This window comes from Oratosquilla oratoria, chromosome 13 (assembly GCF_046742065.1).
Source record: "Oratosquilla oratoria isolate Oo_2021 chromosome 13, ASM4674206v1, whole genome shotgun sequence".
NCBI classification, from domain to species: Eukaryota; Metazoa; Arthropoda; class Malacostraca; order Stomatopoda; family Squillidae; genus Oratosquilla; species Oratosquilla oratoria.
In genome coordinates, this window is record NC_134789.1 from 21,415,295 (window position 1) to 21,432,709 (window position 17,415).

Here is a 17,415-nt window from a genome sequence, read left to right on the forward strand (position 1 = left end):
TGAAAAAGTTGTATCGATTGCACGATGTTTTGGAGTAAGTCGGACAACTGTATCAACGATTGTGCATAATAAAGACAAGATTTTAACACATGTCACATCTGAAGCCCCATTGATGAAGAACACGATCATCAACAAGAAAATAGGCAAGATATTTGAAGAAATGGAAAATCTTCTTTCGATTTGGGTTGATAGGAGGAATCATCAGAATGCGAATCTTAGTCAAGAGCTCATTCAGGAAAAAGCGTTGTCTTTGTTTGAGGACCTAAAGGAAAAATATCCAGATGAGAAAGATGTAGATTTCAAAGCAAGTCCTGGATGGTTTATGAGATATAAAAACAGGAGAAATTATCACTTCCTTAAAAGACAAGGTGAAATCGCATCAGCTGATGAACAAGCAGCAGCGGAATTTCCTGCTACACTGAAGAAAATCATCGAAGAAAACGGGTTTCTTCCTGAGCAAATTTTCAACGTAGACGAAACAGGTTTATATTGGAAGAAATTACCAGATCGTTCATTTGTTTCCAAGGAAGAGAAAACAATTCCAGGTTACAAGATCTCAAAAGAACGTGTGACCATAATGTTGGGAGGCAACTGTGCAGGAGATTTTAAATTAAAGCCTCTGTTTGTTTATCATGCACACAACCCCTGTGCCCTGAAGAATATACCCAAAGCATCTCTCCCTGTTATATGGATGGCTAACTCAAAAGCTTGGGTCACTGTTGTTATTTTCGAAGATTGGTTTTTCAATAATTTTGTCCCAGCAGCAGAGAAGTATTGTAAGGAGGAGGGGATTCCTTTTAAGGTTTTACTTATCTTAGATAATGCTCCTGGCCACCCACAAAACATCGCAGATTTTCACCCCAACATTACTGTCATATACCTCCCGCCAAATACTACGTCTATTCTCCAGCCAATGGATCAGGGGATAATTGCTATCTTCAAACATTATTATATGAAGCGTACGCTACGGCAAGCAATAGCTGCAATTGAAATGGATGAGTCTATCACACTTCGCGACTTTTGGAAGGGATATGACATCTACAAAGCTTTACAGAATGTAGCAGCAGCTTGGAATGATGTTCAGAGCACAGCTATGAATGGTGTATGGAAAAAGCTATGCCCGCAATTTGTGCACGAGTTTAAGGGCTTCGATACTGTTGTTGTCAACAAAGATTTGGTTACAATGAGCAAAGAGCTGGATATGAATTTGGAGGAAGAGGATTTCACAGATTTATTTGAAAAAGACAAGGAGTTACTGACGAACAAGGATTTGATGGAACTTCAGGAGCAACAAAAGAAATAAGAAGAGGATGATGAATCTGAGCCACGCCACTTCACCATTAAGAAAATGGAGGAAGCATTTGCACACATCGAAAAAGGTCTTGCTATGTTTGAGGATATGGATCCAAATGCTCAACGCTTTTCCAAGATAATGGGGGCTTGTTATGAAGCTTTTGCTCCTTATAATCTAATTCTTGAAGAAAAGAACAAGAAGACGGTTCAAGGCACTCTTGACCAGTTTTTACGCATCGAACGACGAGAATCAGCTGATGTTGATGTCGACAATCCCCAGCCATCTATGTCTACAACCTACAACAGAGTCCACTTGGCCAGACTGCGATGCGGTCACCACCCAGCACTTCTAAGCTACCAGAAGAGGCTGGACGACCGTGTTGTGAACAGCTGCCCAGGATGTAACACTTCACCCCATACCATACAACACATAATGGAAGACTGCATTATACACAATCATGCACGCAAACAACACAACATACACTCTATAAAGGATTTGTGGGAAAACCCAGTTTCGGCTGTGGCATTCCTTGGGGAGACGGGACTGCTCGGACAGACAGTCTAGGGAACGACAACAACAACAACAACAACGTAAACATCAACATATTGTATCTACTGTTTAGGTAAACTGAAAATACATTAAAGTTTTTCACTTATTACAATATGATTATATGTAAGCTTGAAATAGTTTTTATTTCTTTGTTTTTTGTTTTGTTTTACCGTATGTTATTGACAATGCATTCATAGAGTACAGCACCGCGAAATAGCAACGCGTAAACATCGACATAATGTATGTACTGCATTGGTAAATTAAAAATACTTTATTCAATTTTTCACTTATTACAAAATGATTGTAAGCTTAAACTAGTTTTTATTTTTTGTTTTTTGTTTTGTTTCACCGTATGTAATTGACAATGCATTCATAAAGTACAGCAAATTGTACGTATTGATGAATAAGTACAGGTACTTTTTTATACTTTATTACAAAATGATAAATAAATGTTCTGTTTGGAAACTTAAAATAGATTTTTATTAACCTTGTTTAATAAAAAATGCAATCAAAAGTAAAATAAAGTACTGAAAAATGGCTATTGGCAGTTTAGCCTAGGCTACACCAGGCCTACCTAGCCTACTTGTAAGCAAATTCGACTTACGTCGTTTTTCGACTTACGTCATGTCTCCTGGAACCAATTAACGACGTAAGGTGAGGTGTACCTGTATACAGTATATATTACCCTTTAAATATTTTTGTTACTGTATATATATATTGTATATTATATTTAGCATACTGAAATAATCTTAGCATCTTTGAACTATGTTGTATAGTATTTCTTAACCTTTTTATAATTTTATCTGATTTTCTTTGGGAAACGTAGCCTAGGCATAAGCATACTGAATAAAATCCTATCATCTTTAACCTATGATATCTAATACTGTTGTAACTGTACGAGTATTTTCTAACCTTTTTATTATTTTACCATCAGACTTTCTTTAAGAAACGTATGCATACTGAATAAAATCTTATTATCTTTGAGCTACGTTGTTTAATATTCATCAACTTTTTTTATCATTTTCGTTAGGAAACAGCCTAGGCCTACGCATACTGAATAAAATCCTGTTATCTTTGACCTACAAATACTTTTTTGTTGGTTACAATAAAATCATTGCAAGGCAAAATTCGGACATTTTTTTTTTTATTTCAAAACACATTCTTTTCGTTTACATACTGTACAGAAAATATTGTTATCGACAACAGACTAGGCATAAACAAAGTTTACTGTTACATTTTATTAATCGCAAAACATAAAAATACAAAAGGCTGTACCGAACATATTGTTATCGACAACAGACTAGGCATAAAAAAGTTTTACTGTTACATTTTATTAATTGCAAAACATATAAAAATACAAAATGCAAGGCAAAATTAGGATTTTTTTTTTTCTTTTCAAAACACATTCTTTCCGTTTACGTACTGTACCGAACATACTGTTATCGACAAACTAGCCTAGGCATAAAAAAATATTGTTACATTTTATTAATTGTAAAACATATAGAAATATAAAAATACAAAATGCAATGCAAAAATAGGAAAGATTTTACTTCAAACAAAAAATTGAAAGAATATTTAGCTGGCTGGGATGCTGACGCTGTCAGCAGCCTGCCAAAACTATTGTACTAGCGTCTCGCGGCGTGTGGAGTAATTGTTCTGCGCTGCCAGACATAACATTGCAATTCTATTACTCTATTAAATGTTAAATATTATTGCACTATCTCGTGGTAGTAAAGTCGATCAGTCATAAGTCGCATAGGTCGTAAGTCGACGACTACCTGTATTCCTAGATAAGAAAGTAGTTATCCTTAGCAACCATAACCCATTGAAGTATATCATAGATGGTAAGACAAAAAATGACAGATTAGCTAGATGGGGATTAGCACTCCAGAGGTATGATCTAAGTATTCAACATATTCCAGGAAAATCAAACGTGTAGCTGACACCCTGTCGCGTCCTGACACAAAATGTTCAGGTCTTGTTTAACCCCTTCCATACGGTGCCGCATACGTAGGCGGCATGAGGAGCAAGTGGATACGCGAGGCTGCCATATCGGCGTCTTGATTATATTTATTGTAGTTGCCCCTGCGTAATGACATACTCTCTGAACTGTCTTTAATCACATTTTCTATGGTTATCAAAATTCACGGGTGAAAGAGAGAACGATCGATATAAGCGGTGACTATATTTTATGATGCAAGTATTATTACGACACGTCGTACGGCTGGCAGTGGCTGCTGCCCGCGAGATTTAAGGCCCGTACTGAAGAGGTTAACGGGTCTGAGCATTTTTCTATGGTGAAGGGGGATACATGTCATGTTTCTACCATGACATGTTACACAATGGACTTGTGTTTTCACCTTGATATGTTACACAACGGATGCAGGCATCGCACACACAGATGACATGGAAGACTTGGAAGCCGGCAGCGGAGAAATATGGAATCGGGGCCTCCTGCCAGCAGAGGTCAAAGGGCACATAAATCAAATGAAGAAAAGAAGTAGGTCCCCCACTTCCATGCCCCTTCATTTATATATAGTAGATAGCTATTAGTGACTATATTGTGAGCCCTCTTCACACAAAAATAAAGATACTGGTGAAATGTGTGGAGCTGGGTAAATAGAAATAGGATAGGTTACATAGACATACACTGGCACCTGTGCCATGGCACTGGTGTTGTATGGCTGTAGCATAAAGAACATGCGCAGGCACTTTTGAGCTCTTCTGATTACTGCACCCACACTCTGTTCACACTGATTAACTAGTAAGATTTAGTTGTAATGTAATTTAGGTATTAAATTAAGTGATTGCACTCCACCATGTTTCTTTATTCCAGTGAAGTTAAATTGATCGTAAGAGGCTAAATGTTGTTCTAGGATACTGGATTGCGGGAACTACTCGAGTCATGGTTTATGATTTGATGTATCAACGCAAATACAGGGCCTAGCACGTGACACATAAGCCTTCCCATCTACACTCAACAAGCTCCCTCTCAAACTACTACATTCACACTTGTCCCCCTTTCCCTTGTAAAGTGGAACTATACAGGCACTCCTCCAGTCCTCTGGCACTCTACCCTCTCATAAACAAAAATTAAATAACCTCACCAGCAAGTCCACCATAACTGTACCTCCTTTCTTCAGACATTCTGCATGGCATCCATCCAGACCAGGTGCCTTACCTGCTCTCATCATCTTAACAGCTGCTTTCACTTCATCTTTCACTATTTCTCCACCATTTTCCTCACTCATCACTCTCATTTTCTTTGCACTTCCCACTGCAACTACCTTTCCCTCCCTATCCTCCACATTTAGCAACTTCCTAAAATACTCTGCCCACCTTCCTCTCAATGCCTTCTATTCCATTATCATCTCTCCATCTGCACCTTTTACCTTTTCTTCTCTACTTGATTCACCTCCTCTTCCTCTTTTAATTTCTTTCCAAAACATCTTTTTATTACTTTCAAAATTTTCTGTCATACTCTTACCCCATTTCACATCTGCTCTCCTCTTTGCTTCCCTTCTCTTTATACTTCTCATATGATTCCCTCGTTCTAATTTGTAGCCAATCTACGAAAGTCTGCTTTTTCTCTTCTACACCCTTCTTTGCTTCCTCATCCCACCACTCACTACCCTACCTTCTATTTCCTCCCACCCTCCTTGTTCCACACACCATTTTTGCACACCTTATGACTCCCTCCTTGAACCATCCCCATTCCTCCTCCACTCCTAGCTCTACTCTATCATTCACTCCCTCCCACTCCTCTCTCAGCTTCTTCTTATACTCCTTTTCTTTCTCATTTAAGCAGTTCACTCTAAGTACCTCCCTACCTTCTGCCCTTTTCTTCTTTCTCCACCTATTCTCAACTTTCAATTTACCTTCCACCAGAAAATGATCTGATATTCCCCCACTCTCTCCTCTTAGAACATGTACATCCTTAACTCTTCCTACCATACTCCTGGTCACCACTATATAGTCCATTAATGCTCTATCTACCACCCTTGCATCCACCACCCTCTCCCATGTGTACTTAAGCTTGACTTTCTTCTTAAACACTGTATCTGCTATCATCAACTCTCTTTCAAGACACATCTCCACCATCAATTCTCCACTACGATTTTTACCAGGAACTCCATACTTCCCAATCACTCCGTCTATTGGTTTGTTTCCTACCCTAGCATTTAGGTCTCCCAATACAACTACATTGACATTTCTCCCTAATCCCTCTCTCATTTAAATCTATCCAAAAAGCCTCCTTTCCTCTACGCTATTCTCACTACCCGGCCCATATGCACTTACAAAAACCCACATCTCCCTTCCCAGCTTCACCTTCATCCACATCAACCTTGAAGAAGCCTTCTTCCACTCCACTACATGCTTACCTATCTCTTCACTTATTACTATAGCCACCCATTCTCTCCCTCGTCCCCTCTTCACTCCTGAGAACCTCCCAATTACACTTCCAAACTCACACTCGCCCCTCCCTTTCATTTTAGTTTCACTCAAGGCCAGCACATCCATCTCTCTTCTCACAAAAATACTGCCTATCTCTTCTCTTTTACTCTCATCTGTACCACATCCACGCACATTAAAAGACCCAAACGTTAGGGTACTGGTTGGAAAACTCCTAGACCCTCTTATGCCTTTACTTTTTTTGGGAATGTCCCCTTTGGGGCTACAGGAAGTGGGACTCCTAATCCTATCCCCCGTCCAGTTTTTTGTCATCTCTTATGACTCATGTGGGCAGACTTGGTGGTAGCATTCTTTTCCCTTACCACAGGGTAGGCGAAAAAAGGAAATGAATATTCAGAGAAATGGTACAGGACAGCAACAAGGGGTTGGGGGACAGCATAACGGAGGGACAGTCATAGTATAAAAGTGTCATAATTTCTCTATGACCAGAGTTTTCCTCTATCACAGACAATATGATGTGTGCCTCTGGTCTGTAGGGGCACCCCATATAGACCCTAAAGTATCAACTACATGCTACTTTGCCACAATAACATGGCAGTCATTGCAGCATCTTGCTTAGGCATTTATCTAAATGAATCTTAGAGCTTCAAACTGAACTACATTGCACTGCCTCTGTAGGAAGTTTATTCCATTCATTATCTACATGGTTGACAAAGTTGTTTCTACCCACTTCCAAATTAAATCTATTTCCTGACAGTTTGAGACCATTTCGTGTCGGATTCTCATTCAGTGTAAAAATTTTGTCACTTTTGATGTTGTCAATTCCCTTTAGAATGTTAAAGACCTGTATTAAGTCACCTCTGAGTCTGTTTTTTTAGGGAAAACAGATTCATATGTTTAGTCGATTTTTGTATGATTTATTTTGGATATTTGGAATCAGTTTTTTGGCTCACCCTTGTACATACATATACCAAGGCTTCTTCCCCCTTACAAGGGAGGTAGCCAAAAAGGAAAAGGCATAAAATCATTCCCACCCATTCCATCCCTAAATACACTCCACACCCCTCCACCCTCCCTCCTATCTTAGCACCTCCTGGATGACGGGTCATCCCTGCACCTTGTCCACTGCCCTGGGTCAGAAGCAGTGTCGCAAAGCACAGCACATCCACAGCAAGGCCGCTTCACTAAATCGGCGACCCCCCACCCTCTCCATCCCCCCATATTTAAAAGGAGAAGACGGGGAGAAATCCCTTGGGCTGCATCAAATTTTACTCACACATACTACCACCACCCCCCATTCCACCTCATGCATCACAACATCATCCATATACAACCATTCTCCATTCACCCGTCTTCTGTCCTCTCCCGTCCTTCCTCTACAGACATTCCCCTCTTCCCCAAAGCCCCCTTCACCCCATCCATCCACCTCATCCTAGGACGTCCCTTCATGTTCACTCCCTCCACATCTGCCTTCCATACCTCTTTTACTAGTCTTTCTTCACTCATTCTTTCCATGTGTCCAAACCATCCTAATATTCTTTTATCAACCCTATCTCCCAGCTCCCTTTCCACCCCTGTTCTCCTTACCTCCTCATTTCTCACTCTATCTAGCCTAGTAACCCCCATAATACTTCTCAGACACCTCATCTCAAACACATTCAAACTCCTCTCTTCCTCTCTTATGTTCCATGTTTCTGCCCCATATAGTGCTGTTGGCACAATCACTCCTTCATACAGTCTCCTCTTAGCATCCATTCCCAAATGTCTATTCCTCATTACACACTTCAATCCACCAAGGCATTTACTCACTTCTCTCAATCTACATTCTACCTCCACCTTCACTCCACCTTTTCCTGCCACATTTGCACCCAAGTATCTAAAACTATCCACTTCCTCCAGTCGCTCTCCCTTAACCCCTTCCATACGGTGACGCCTACATAGGCGGCATGAGGAGCAAGTGTGTACGCGATGATGCCGAATTCGTCGTCTTGATTATATTTATTGTCGTCATACCTGCGTGACCTCCATACTCTGTAAACTGGCTTCATCATATTTTCTATGGTTATCAAAATTCACGGGTGAAAGAGAATGAGCGATTGAGCAGTGACTTTATTTTTTATAATGTGAGTATTATGACACAACATTGCATGTCTGGCAGCTAATGCTGCCAGACGTGCGATGTGCTGCCACTTTCACCCCTTGTACATCTCATCACCTTACTTTTACCCACATTTATCTTTAGCTTTCTTCTATCACATACTCTCCCAAACTCTGTCACCAACTTCCTCAATCCCTCCTCCGATCCTGCCACAAGCGCAACGTCATCAGCAAACAACAGCTGGCTCACCTCCCACTTTTCTCCATTTTCTTTAACCATCTCCAATCCCTGACCCACTACCCTTGCATTTACCTCTCGCACTACCCCATCCATGTATAAGTTGAACAGCCAGGGCGACATAACACATCCTTGACAAAGTCCCACCTTTACCTCGAACCACCCACTCTCTCCATTTCTAATCCTGACACAAGCTCTACTACTCTCATAAAAACTCTTGACAGCTCCTAGAAGCTTTCCTCCTATCCCATATATCTGCATAACCTCCCATAGTGCCTTTCTGTCTACCCTATCGTAAGCCTTTTCCAGATCCATAAAGGCCCAAAAAACATCCTTCCCCTTTCCTATAGCTTTCTCACATATTTGTCTTACCACAAAGATCTGATCTACACAACCTCTACCCATCCCAAATCCACACTGTTCCTCACCAATTACTCCCTCTCTTCCTCTCCTAATCCTCCCATAAGCCTTCCCAACTATACTTAACAAGCTAATCCCTCTGAAACTACTACATTCACACTTGTCCCCTTTTCCCTTGTAAAGTGGAACTATACAGGCACTCCTCCAGTCCTCCGGCACTCTACCTTCTCTCCAGCAAACATAAAATAACCTCACCAGCCAGTCTACCATCACTGTACCTCCTTTTTTTAGACATCTGCATGGCATCCATCCAGACCAGGTGCCTTATCTGCTTTCATCATCTTAACAACTGCCTTCACTTCATCCTTCCTTATTTCTCCTCCATTTTTCTCACTCATCACGGTCATTTTCTTAGCATTTCCCACTGCAACTATCTTTCCCTCCCTATCCTCCTTCACATTTAGCAACTCCCTAAAATATTCTGCCCATCTTCCCCTTACTGCCTTCTCTTCCAATATCATCTCTCACCATTGTACTTTTTCCAATACCTTTAATGAGATTCAGTGACCATGCAGAAACAGCATATTCCAAATCTGGATATACTAACAATTTATATAGCTAGTTAATGAGATGAACTTTTGAAATAAAAAGATTGTGCAATCAGTCCTAGAATCTTATTTTCTTTCTCAGAGGCTGAATACACTGCTTAGATGATTTGAGATCATTACTGATAATTACGCCGAGATCCTTTTCAATATCCACATTTGTTAACAAATTTCCAAATAACTTGTAATCGTAGTTACTGTTATTTTTACCTATGTGCATAACCTTGCATTTACTTGTGTTAAATTTCATTAGCCACTTTTCAGACCATTGCTGTAATTTATCTAAATCTTCTTGAATATTTAATTGATTTAAGTGATCATTTGCCATTCCGCACAGTTTTGTATCATCAGCAAATTTGGAGACAATAGATTTTAGTCCGTGGTCTATATAATTTATATTTACTATGAATAGAAGTGGTCTGAGAAAGGAACCCTGAGGAACTCCACTCATAACATTTTTTCATTTAGAAGTTTTGACATTTAAAACAACTCTGTTTTCGATAATCCAACCCATTTCTAGTCCAATAGGCTAGCACTTATTCCATGTGAAGCAAATTTAGTGAGTAGTCTTTTGTGGGGTATGGTATCAAAAGCTTTTGTTAAGTCTAGATATATTAAATCTATATTGTTTTTACCCTGTGGTGGGGGAAAAGAACACTGCCACCAAGTATTTCCACTCGAGTCGTAAAAGGCGATAAAAAAGGGACGGGGGATGGGATTAGGAGTCCTACTACCTGTTGCCCCAAAAGGGCACATTCCTAAAAAAGAAAGTAAAGGCATATGAGGGTCTGGGAGTTTTCCAACCAGTACCCTAAGGTTTGGGTCTTTTAATGTGCGTGGATGTAGTACAGATGAGAGTAAAGGGGAAGAGATAGGCAGTATGTTTCTGAGAAGAAAGATGGATGTACTGGCTTTGAGTGAAACTAAAATGAAAGGAAAGGGCAACTGTGAGTTTGGGAGTGTAGCTGGGAGGTACTCAGGAGTGAGGAGGGGGGATGAGGGAGAGAAGGGGTGGCTATACTAGTATGTGAAGAGACAAGTGAGTGGGTAGTGGAGTGGAAGGAGGTGTCATCAAGGTTGATGTGGCTGAAGGTGAAGCTGGGAAAGGAGATGTGGGTTTTTGTAAGTGCATATGGGCCTGGTAGTGAGAAGAATGTAGAGGAAAGGGAGGCATTTTGGGTAGATATAAATGAGTGCATTGAGGAATTAGGGAGAAATGTCAATGTAGTTGTATTGGGAGACCTAAATGCTAGGGTAGGAAATGAACCAATTGATGGAGTGATTGGGAAGTATGGAGTTCGAGGCAAAAATCGTAGAGGAGAATTGATGGTGATGTGTCTTGAAGAGAGTTGATGATAGCAAATACAGTGTTTAAGAAGAAAGTCAAGCATAAGTACACATGGGAGAGGGTGGTGGATGGAAGGGTGGCAGATAGAGCACTAATGGACTATATAGTGGTGACCAGGAGTATGGTAGGAAGAGTTAAGGATGTACATGTTCTAAGGGAATATCAGATCATTTCCTGGTGGAAAGTAAATTGAGAGTGGAGAATAGGTGGAGAAAGAGGAAAAGGGCAGAAAGTAGGGAGATACTTAGAGTGAACTGCTTAAATGAGGAAAAAAAGGAGAATGAGGATAAGAAGTTGAGGAGTGGGAGAGAGTAAAGGATAGAGTAGAACTAGGAGTGGAGGAGGAATGGAGATGGTTCAAGGAGGGAGTCATAAAGTGTACAAAGATGGTGTGTGGAACAAGGAGGGCGGGAAGAAATAGAAAGAAGGGTAGTGAGTGGTGGGATGAGGAAGCAAAGAAAGGTGTAGAAGAGAAGAAGCAGGCATTCATAGATTGGCTACAAATTAGGACGAGGGAATCATATGAGAAGTACAAAGTAAAGAGAAAGGAAGTTAAGCATAAGATAAAGGAAGCAAACAGGAGAGCAGATGTGAAATGGGGTAAGAGTATGACAGAAAATTTTGAAAGTAATAAAAAAATGCTTTGGAAGTTAAAAGAGGAAGAGGAGGCGAATCAAGTAGAGAAAAAAAGGTAAAAGGTGCAGATGGAGAGATGATAATGGAAGAGAAGGCAGTGAGAGGAAGGTGGGAAGAGTATTTTAGGGAGTTGCTAAATGTGAAGGAGGATAGGGAGGGAAAGGTAGTTGCAGTGGGAAGTGCTAAGAAAATGAGAGTGATGAGTGAGGAAAATGGAAGAGAAATAGGAAGGATGAAATGAAAGCAGCTGTTAAGATGATGAGAGCAGGTAAGGCACCTGGGTTGGATGGATGCCATGCAGAATGTCTGAAGAAAGGAGGTACAGTTATGGTGGACTGGCTGGTGAGGTTATTTAATGTTTGTTTAAGAGACGGTAGAGTGCCAGAGGACTGGAGGAGTGCCTGTATAGTTCCGCTTTACAAAGAAAAGGGGGACAAGTGTGAGTGTAGTAGTTACAGAGGGATCAGCTTGTTGAGTGTAGTTGGGAAGGCTTATGGGAGGGTCTTGATTGAGAGGATTAGGAGAGGAACAGAGGGAGTAATTGGTGAGTAACAGTGTGGTTTTAGGTCAGGTAGGGGATGTGTAGATCAGATTTTTGTGATAAGACAGATATGTGAGAAAGCTATAGTTTTGCTATGTTTTTTGGGCTTTTATGGATCTGGAAAAGGCTTACGACAGGGTAGATAGGAAGGCACTGTGGGAGGTACTACAGATATATGGGATAGGAGGAAAGCTGTTAAGAGCAGTCAAGAGTTTTTATGAGAGTAGTAGAGCTTGCATTAGGATTGGAAGTGGAGAGAGTAAATGGTTTGAGGTGGGGGTGGGACTTCGTCAGGGATGTGTTATGTTGCCCTGGCTGTTCAATCTTTACATGGATGGGGTGGTGTGAGAGGTGAATGCAAGGGTAGGGGGTCAGGGGTTGGAGATGGTTAAAGAAAATGGAGAAAAGTGGGAGGTGAGCCAGCTGTTGTTTGCTGATGACAGTGCGCTTGTAGCAGGATCAGAGGAGGGATTGAGGAAGTTAGTGACAGAGTTTGAGAAGGTGTGTGAAAGAAGGAAGCAGAAGATAAATGTGGGTAAAAGTAAGGTGATGAGATGTACAAGGGGAGAGAGTGATAGTAGGCTGGAAGTGAGCATTAAGGGTGAAAGACTGGAGGAAGTGGATAGTTTTAGATACTTGGGTGCGGATGTGACAGGAAAGGGAGGAGTGGGGGTGGAGGTAGAATGTAGATTGAGAGAAGCAAGTAAATGCCTTGGTGGATTAAAAAGTGTAATGAGAAATAGACATCTGGGAATGGATGCTAAGTGGAGGATATATGAAGGAATGATTGTGCCAACAGCAATGTACAGGGCAGAAACATGGAACATGAGAGAGGAAGAGAGGAGTTTGAATGTGTTTGAGATGAAATGTCTGAAGTATGATAGGGGTTACTAGGCTAGATAGAGTGAGAAATGAGGTGAGGAGGAGAACAGGGGTGGAAAGGGAGTTGGGAGATAGGGTTGATGAAAGAGTATTAGGATGGTCTGGACACATGGAAAGAATCAGTGAAGAAAGATTAGTAAAAGAAGAGTGGAAGGCAGAGGTGGAAGGAGTGTATATGAGGGGGCATCCTAGGATGAGATGGATGGATGGGGTGAAAGGGGCTTTACAAAAGAGAGGAATGATGTCTGTAGAGGAAGGACGCGAGAGGACAGAAGATAGGGGTGAATGGAGAAGGGTTGTGTATAGATGAGGCTGTGATGGATGAGGGGGAGTGGGTGGGGGATGGGGGGTGAGGAAGTAGGTATGAGAAAAAATTTGATGCAGCCTGAAGGGATTTCTCCCTGTCTTCTCCTTTTCTACATGAGGGGACAGAGAAGGGGGGTTGCCGAACTTATGAAGCGGCCTTGCTGTGGATGTACTGTGTCTTGCGACACTGCTTCTGACCCAGGGCAGTGGACAGGATGCAGGGATGACCCGTCGTCCAGGAGGTGCCGAGATGGGAGGAAGGGAGGAGGGTGGAGGGGAGTGGAATATATGGGAAATGAAATGGGCAGGAGTGATTTCTATGCCTTTTTCTTTTTGGTTACCCCCCATGTAAGGGGGAAAGAGCCTTTGGTATATGTATGTATATTGTTTCTTTCCTCATAATTTGAGATGACTGTTTTGTATAATTTGAGTAAGTCACACAAGAACGTTTCCATCTGAATCCATGCTATCATTTATCAAACAGTTACTTTCTAAATGATGTTTGACAGCATCTCTGATGATAGTTTCCATAATTTTTCCTACGATTAAAGTCAAGCTTATAGGCATGTAGTTATTTTGTTTCTTTTTGTCATCTCTGGATATGATGGATTTCTTGAAAATAATTTCTAATGGAACAACAATCTCATTTTTTATTTCTAAATTACTGGATGCCAACCATCAGGCCCTGGTGTTTTATTAATTTTGAGTTTCTCTATACACCTTTTAGTTTTTTCTTTTGTTATATTTACCATAGTAAGTTTACCCTAGGTTTTTCACAGTTTCAGTTTGGAGTTCAATTTGAGGTGTTTTGTTTATGAATACTGAGCTAATAATAGTTGTTTAAACTATCACACATTCCTTCATTTGAATATTGAAGATGACCATCAGCAGATAATAGTGGGACAATGTAATTCCTAATAACCTTTTTATCTCTAATGTAACTATAGAATTCTCTGGGATTCTCTTTGGATTTATCAGCGATATTCATTTTGTATTGTTGTTTTCATTTTTTCATTGCCTTTTTTAAATCTCATTATCTGTCACTCCTTCTTCCATCTGCATTTGTTCCACAGCTGAACATTAATATTTCCTCCGAGTTTGTCTTGGGAAAGCACATTTTGTCCAGCTTTCTCCTTTAAGTGATCATTTATCTCTAATTTTATTTATTTTAGTCAACCTATATTGGTACATGCTTGCTCATTCCTCCTTCTCTGGATCTTTTCTTAGATACCACTTCATCTTCTGACTCCAGTAAATCTTTGTTCTGTTCATTCCTTTTTTTTTTTTTTTTTCTCCTGTTTCTACAATTTTTTCCCTCTCTTCCTTTGTTGCATCCCACCTATAAGTGGGAACCAGAACAATGGTTTGATTAACTGAATTCTTGATTGAGGTGAGGGTGTTGATAGGACATGAAAATATTAGGGAGATGATTTTCTCCAATTTATATCTTGCAGAATTGCCATGTACAAGCTTTCATCATTGGTCCCAGACATATAAAAAATAAAAATATCAGTAGTTGTATCACAAGTCAGGTTATGTGGACAAGTATAAAACTGACAACAACAGTTAAGACACATAAAGTATTATAAAACTGTGGAAGTGCATAAAAGACATACAAAGTCTTAAATGATGATATTTTTGCAGCCAAAATTCTAACATAACTACTACTCAAATGTGTGCATTCATGACTAACCTTGACAGGGACATGTGATGCAGCAGTTCCAACAGCAGGGGTGCCCCCAGTTATCCTTGGACAACCTTGCTTTTGTTCTAACAGTAGTACTTGCTGCTTTAAGTCTTTCAGCTTTTTCAGTATTCCTTCTTGCCTTGCTTCCAACTTCAAAACACTGTCTGGCACCTAAGAAATGAGAAATATACTGATGTATCGACATAAAACACACCCTCCAAATTCAAAAGGAAATTCTGAACTATTTCATCAATATTAATTGTAAACCCATGCACTCTACCCAACAAATTATAGCCCATGATGAAAATAATCATTCAATACCTTTATCATGATGACAACCTACAATTTCATTTTAACTACTACCAATCATTCAGTCTAGGGATGCCAGAAATGTGACAGGACTCAGACATATGAATTATTACCTCTGTTTCAGTGATTTGTATTTTATTCCGATACTAAACAAGTTTGCTTAACCTTGAGAACATGAATGGTTTAACTGTACATACTGCTAACCCAGTAGGACTATGGGGTTCTGACTACATAATTCTGTTGGTATATCTTAAAGACTCTAGTGATATTCTTAGAAGCCAAAATCATGCAATATTTTTTCATGATTGGTGACTCCACTTGTTTAAAAAAGAATGTTGATCACTTTTGACGTCTACTATCCCTGTTTTGCTTCCCTCCTTAAACCTCTTCATTACCTCATCTATGACTCTACCTTCTGATACAATATTGTCCCTAAAGAAGAAAGAACTGAATATCACAGGCAAATATTAATCCTTATTCACTGGGTTTGCCTTGCCAGATGATTTTGTTCAGATATGAGGCAGACCTGAACTGAAGGTTTCAATCTAAGTAAATAATTTTTAGTCCAATATTTACTCTCAGCTCAATAAAATTGTCTGAACAATTTCTATCAATTCTGGCGCCCAAAATGAAGGGCACCTATATTGAGATACCTTACTAAAACCCATGTGAACTACTGAATAGTTACAATAACTGGTTACCATTATGTAATCCATTAAAGTGCTATCTAGCAACCTTCCACCCACCACTCTCTCCCATGTGTACTTATGCTTGACTTTCTTCCTAAATACTGTACTTGCTATCATCAATTCTCTAGACACATCTCCACTATGATTTTTTCCTGGAACTTCACATTTTCCAAACACTTTGTCTATTGGTTCATTTCCTATCCTAACAATAAGATCTCTTCATGCTACTACATTGATATTTCTCCCTAAACTCTCTATGCACTCATTTAAATCTATCCAAAAAGCCTCCCCTTACTCTACACTCTTCCCACTACCAGCCATATGCACTTACAAAAACCCACATCTCCCTTCCCAGTTTCACCTTCATCCACATTAACCTTGATGAAACCTCTTTACACTCCACTATACATTTACCTATCTTTTCACTTACTAGTATAGCCACCTTTACTCTCCCTTGTCCTCTCTTCACTCCTGACACCATCCCAACTACGCTTCCAAACTCAAAATTGCCCCTCCCTTTCAACTTAGTTTCACTCAATGCCAACACTTCCATCATTCTTCTCACATACTGTTTATCTCTTCCCTTTTACTCTCATCTGTACCACATCAACACACATTAAAAGACCTAAATTTTAGGGTTCTGATTGGAAAACTCCTAGACCCTCTTATGCCTTTACTTTACTTTTAGGATGTCCCCTTTGGAGCTACAGTGAGTAGGAAGCCTATTCCTATCCCCATCCCATTTTTTGTTGCCTTTTCCAACTCAAGTGGGAACACTCGGTGGCTGTATTCTTCTTCAGAAAAAATAAAAAATAAAAAAATAAAATAAAAATAAAAAATAATAATAATAATTAAATAAATAAATAAATAAAAATAAATAAAATAAATCTATGTATATAAAAAAATAAAGTTTTCCAGTTTTGAAAATTTCCTGGCGTTTTTATGACCACCTTCCGAAATCCGGCAAAAATGTCCTATTGTGTAAGGATTCTGATTGGCTGAGAGAGTGGTGACGTCACGGTAACGGAGACAACTGATTGGTCAAGTGGTGACGTCACGGCAATGGAGACGACTGATTGGACGAGAACACTGACGTCACGGAAACGGAGACGATTGATTGGCCGCGAGCGAAGGGCAGGAAACACAATAATAAGTTTCCCCAACTTTACGCCTCACTCAAAAAACCTCAGTAACAGTCACAATTAAGAGATTCCATAGGAGAATATTGGGGTTCAACAATATTTATGAGTAATTTTTATTGCCTTTATGATTAACCGAAAGAGAAAGAGAGAGACGACGGGAGAATTTGACGACCCCTTTTGGAGACTGAAGTCTCCTTCGGGAGATTTTGAAGACTCCTTCGTAAATCCCGCGGAATTTCCACGGGCCTGCTAGAGAGAGACGACGGGAGAATTTGACGACAACGTCGGGAGACTTTGACGACTTCTTTTGGAGACTGAA

At 40.0% G+C, this 17,415-nt stretch overlaps 1 protein-coding gene across 2 annotated transcripts in view; it reads right to left on the minus strand.

Annotated features, from left to right (window-relative positions):
* Nucleotides 1–17,415, minus strand: part of AIMP2 (aaRS-interacting multifunctional protein 2) — a 106,631-nt gene that overhangs the window by 43,263 nt on the left and 45,953 nt on the right. For both annotated transcript variants that reach the window (XM_076196924.1, XM_076196925.1), the window contains exon 3: nucleotides 14,963–15,127. In XM_076196924.1, coding sequence (XP_076053039.1) covers nucleotides 14,963–15,127 — 165 coding nt within the window. The remainder of the gene's footprint in view (nucleotides 1–14,962; nucleotides 15,128–17,415) is intronic.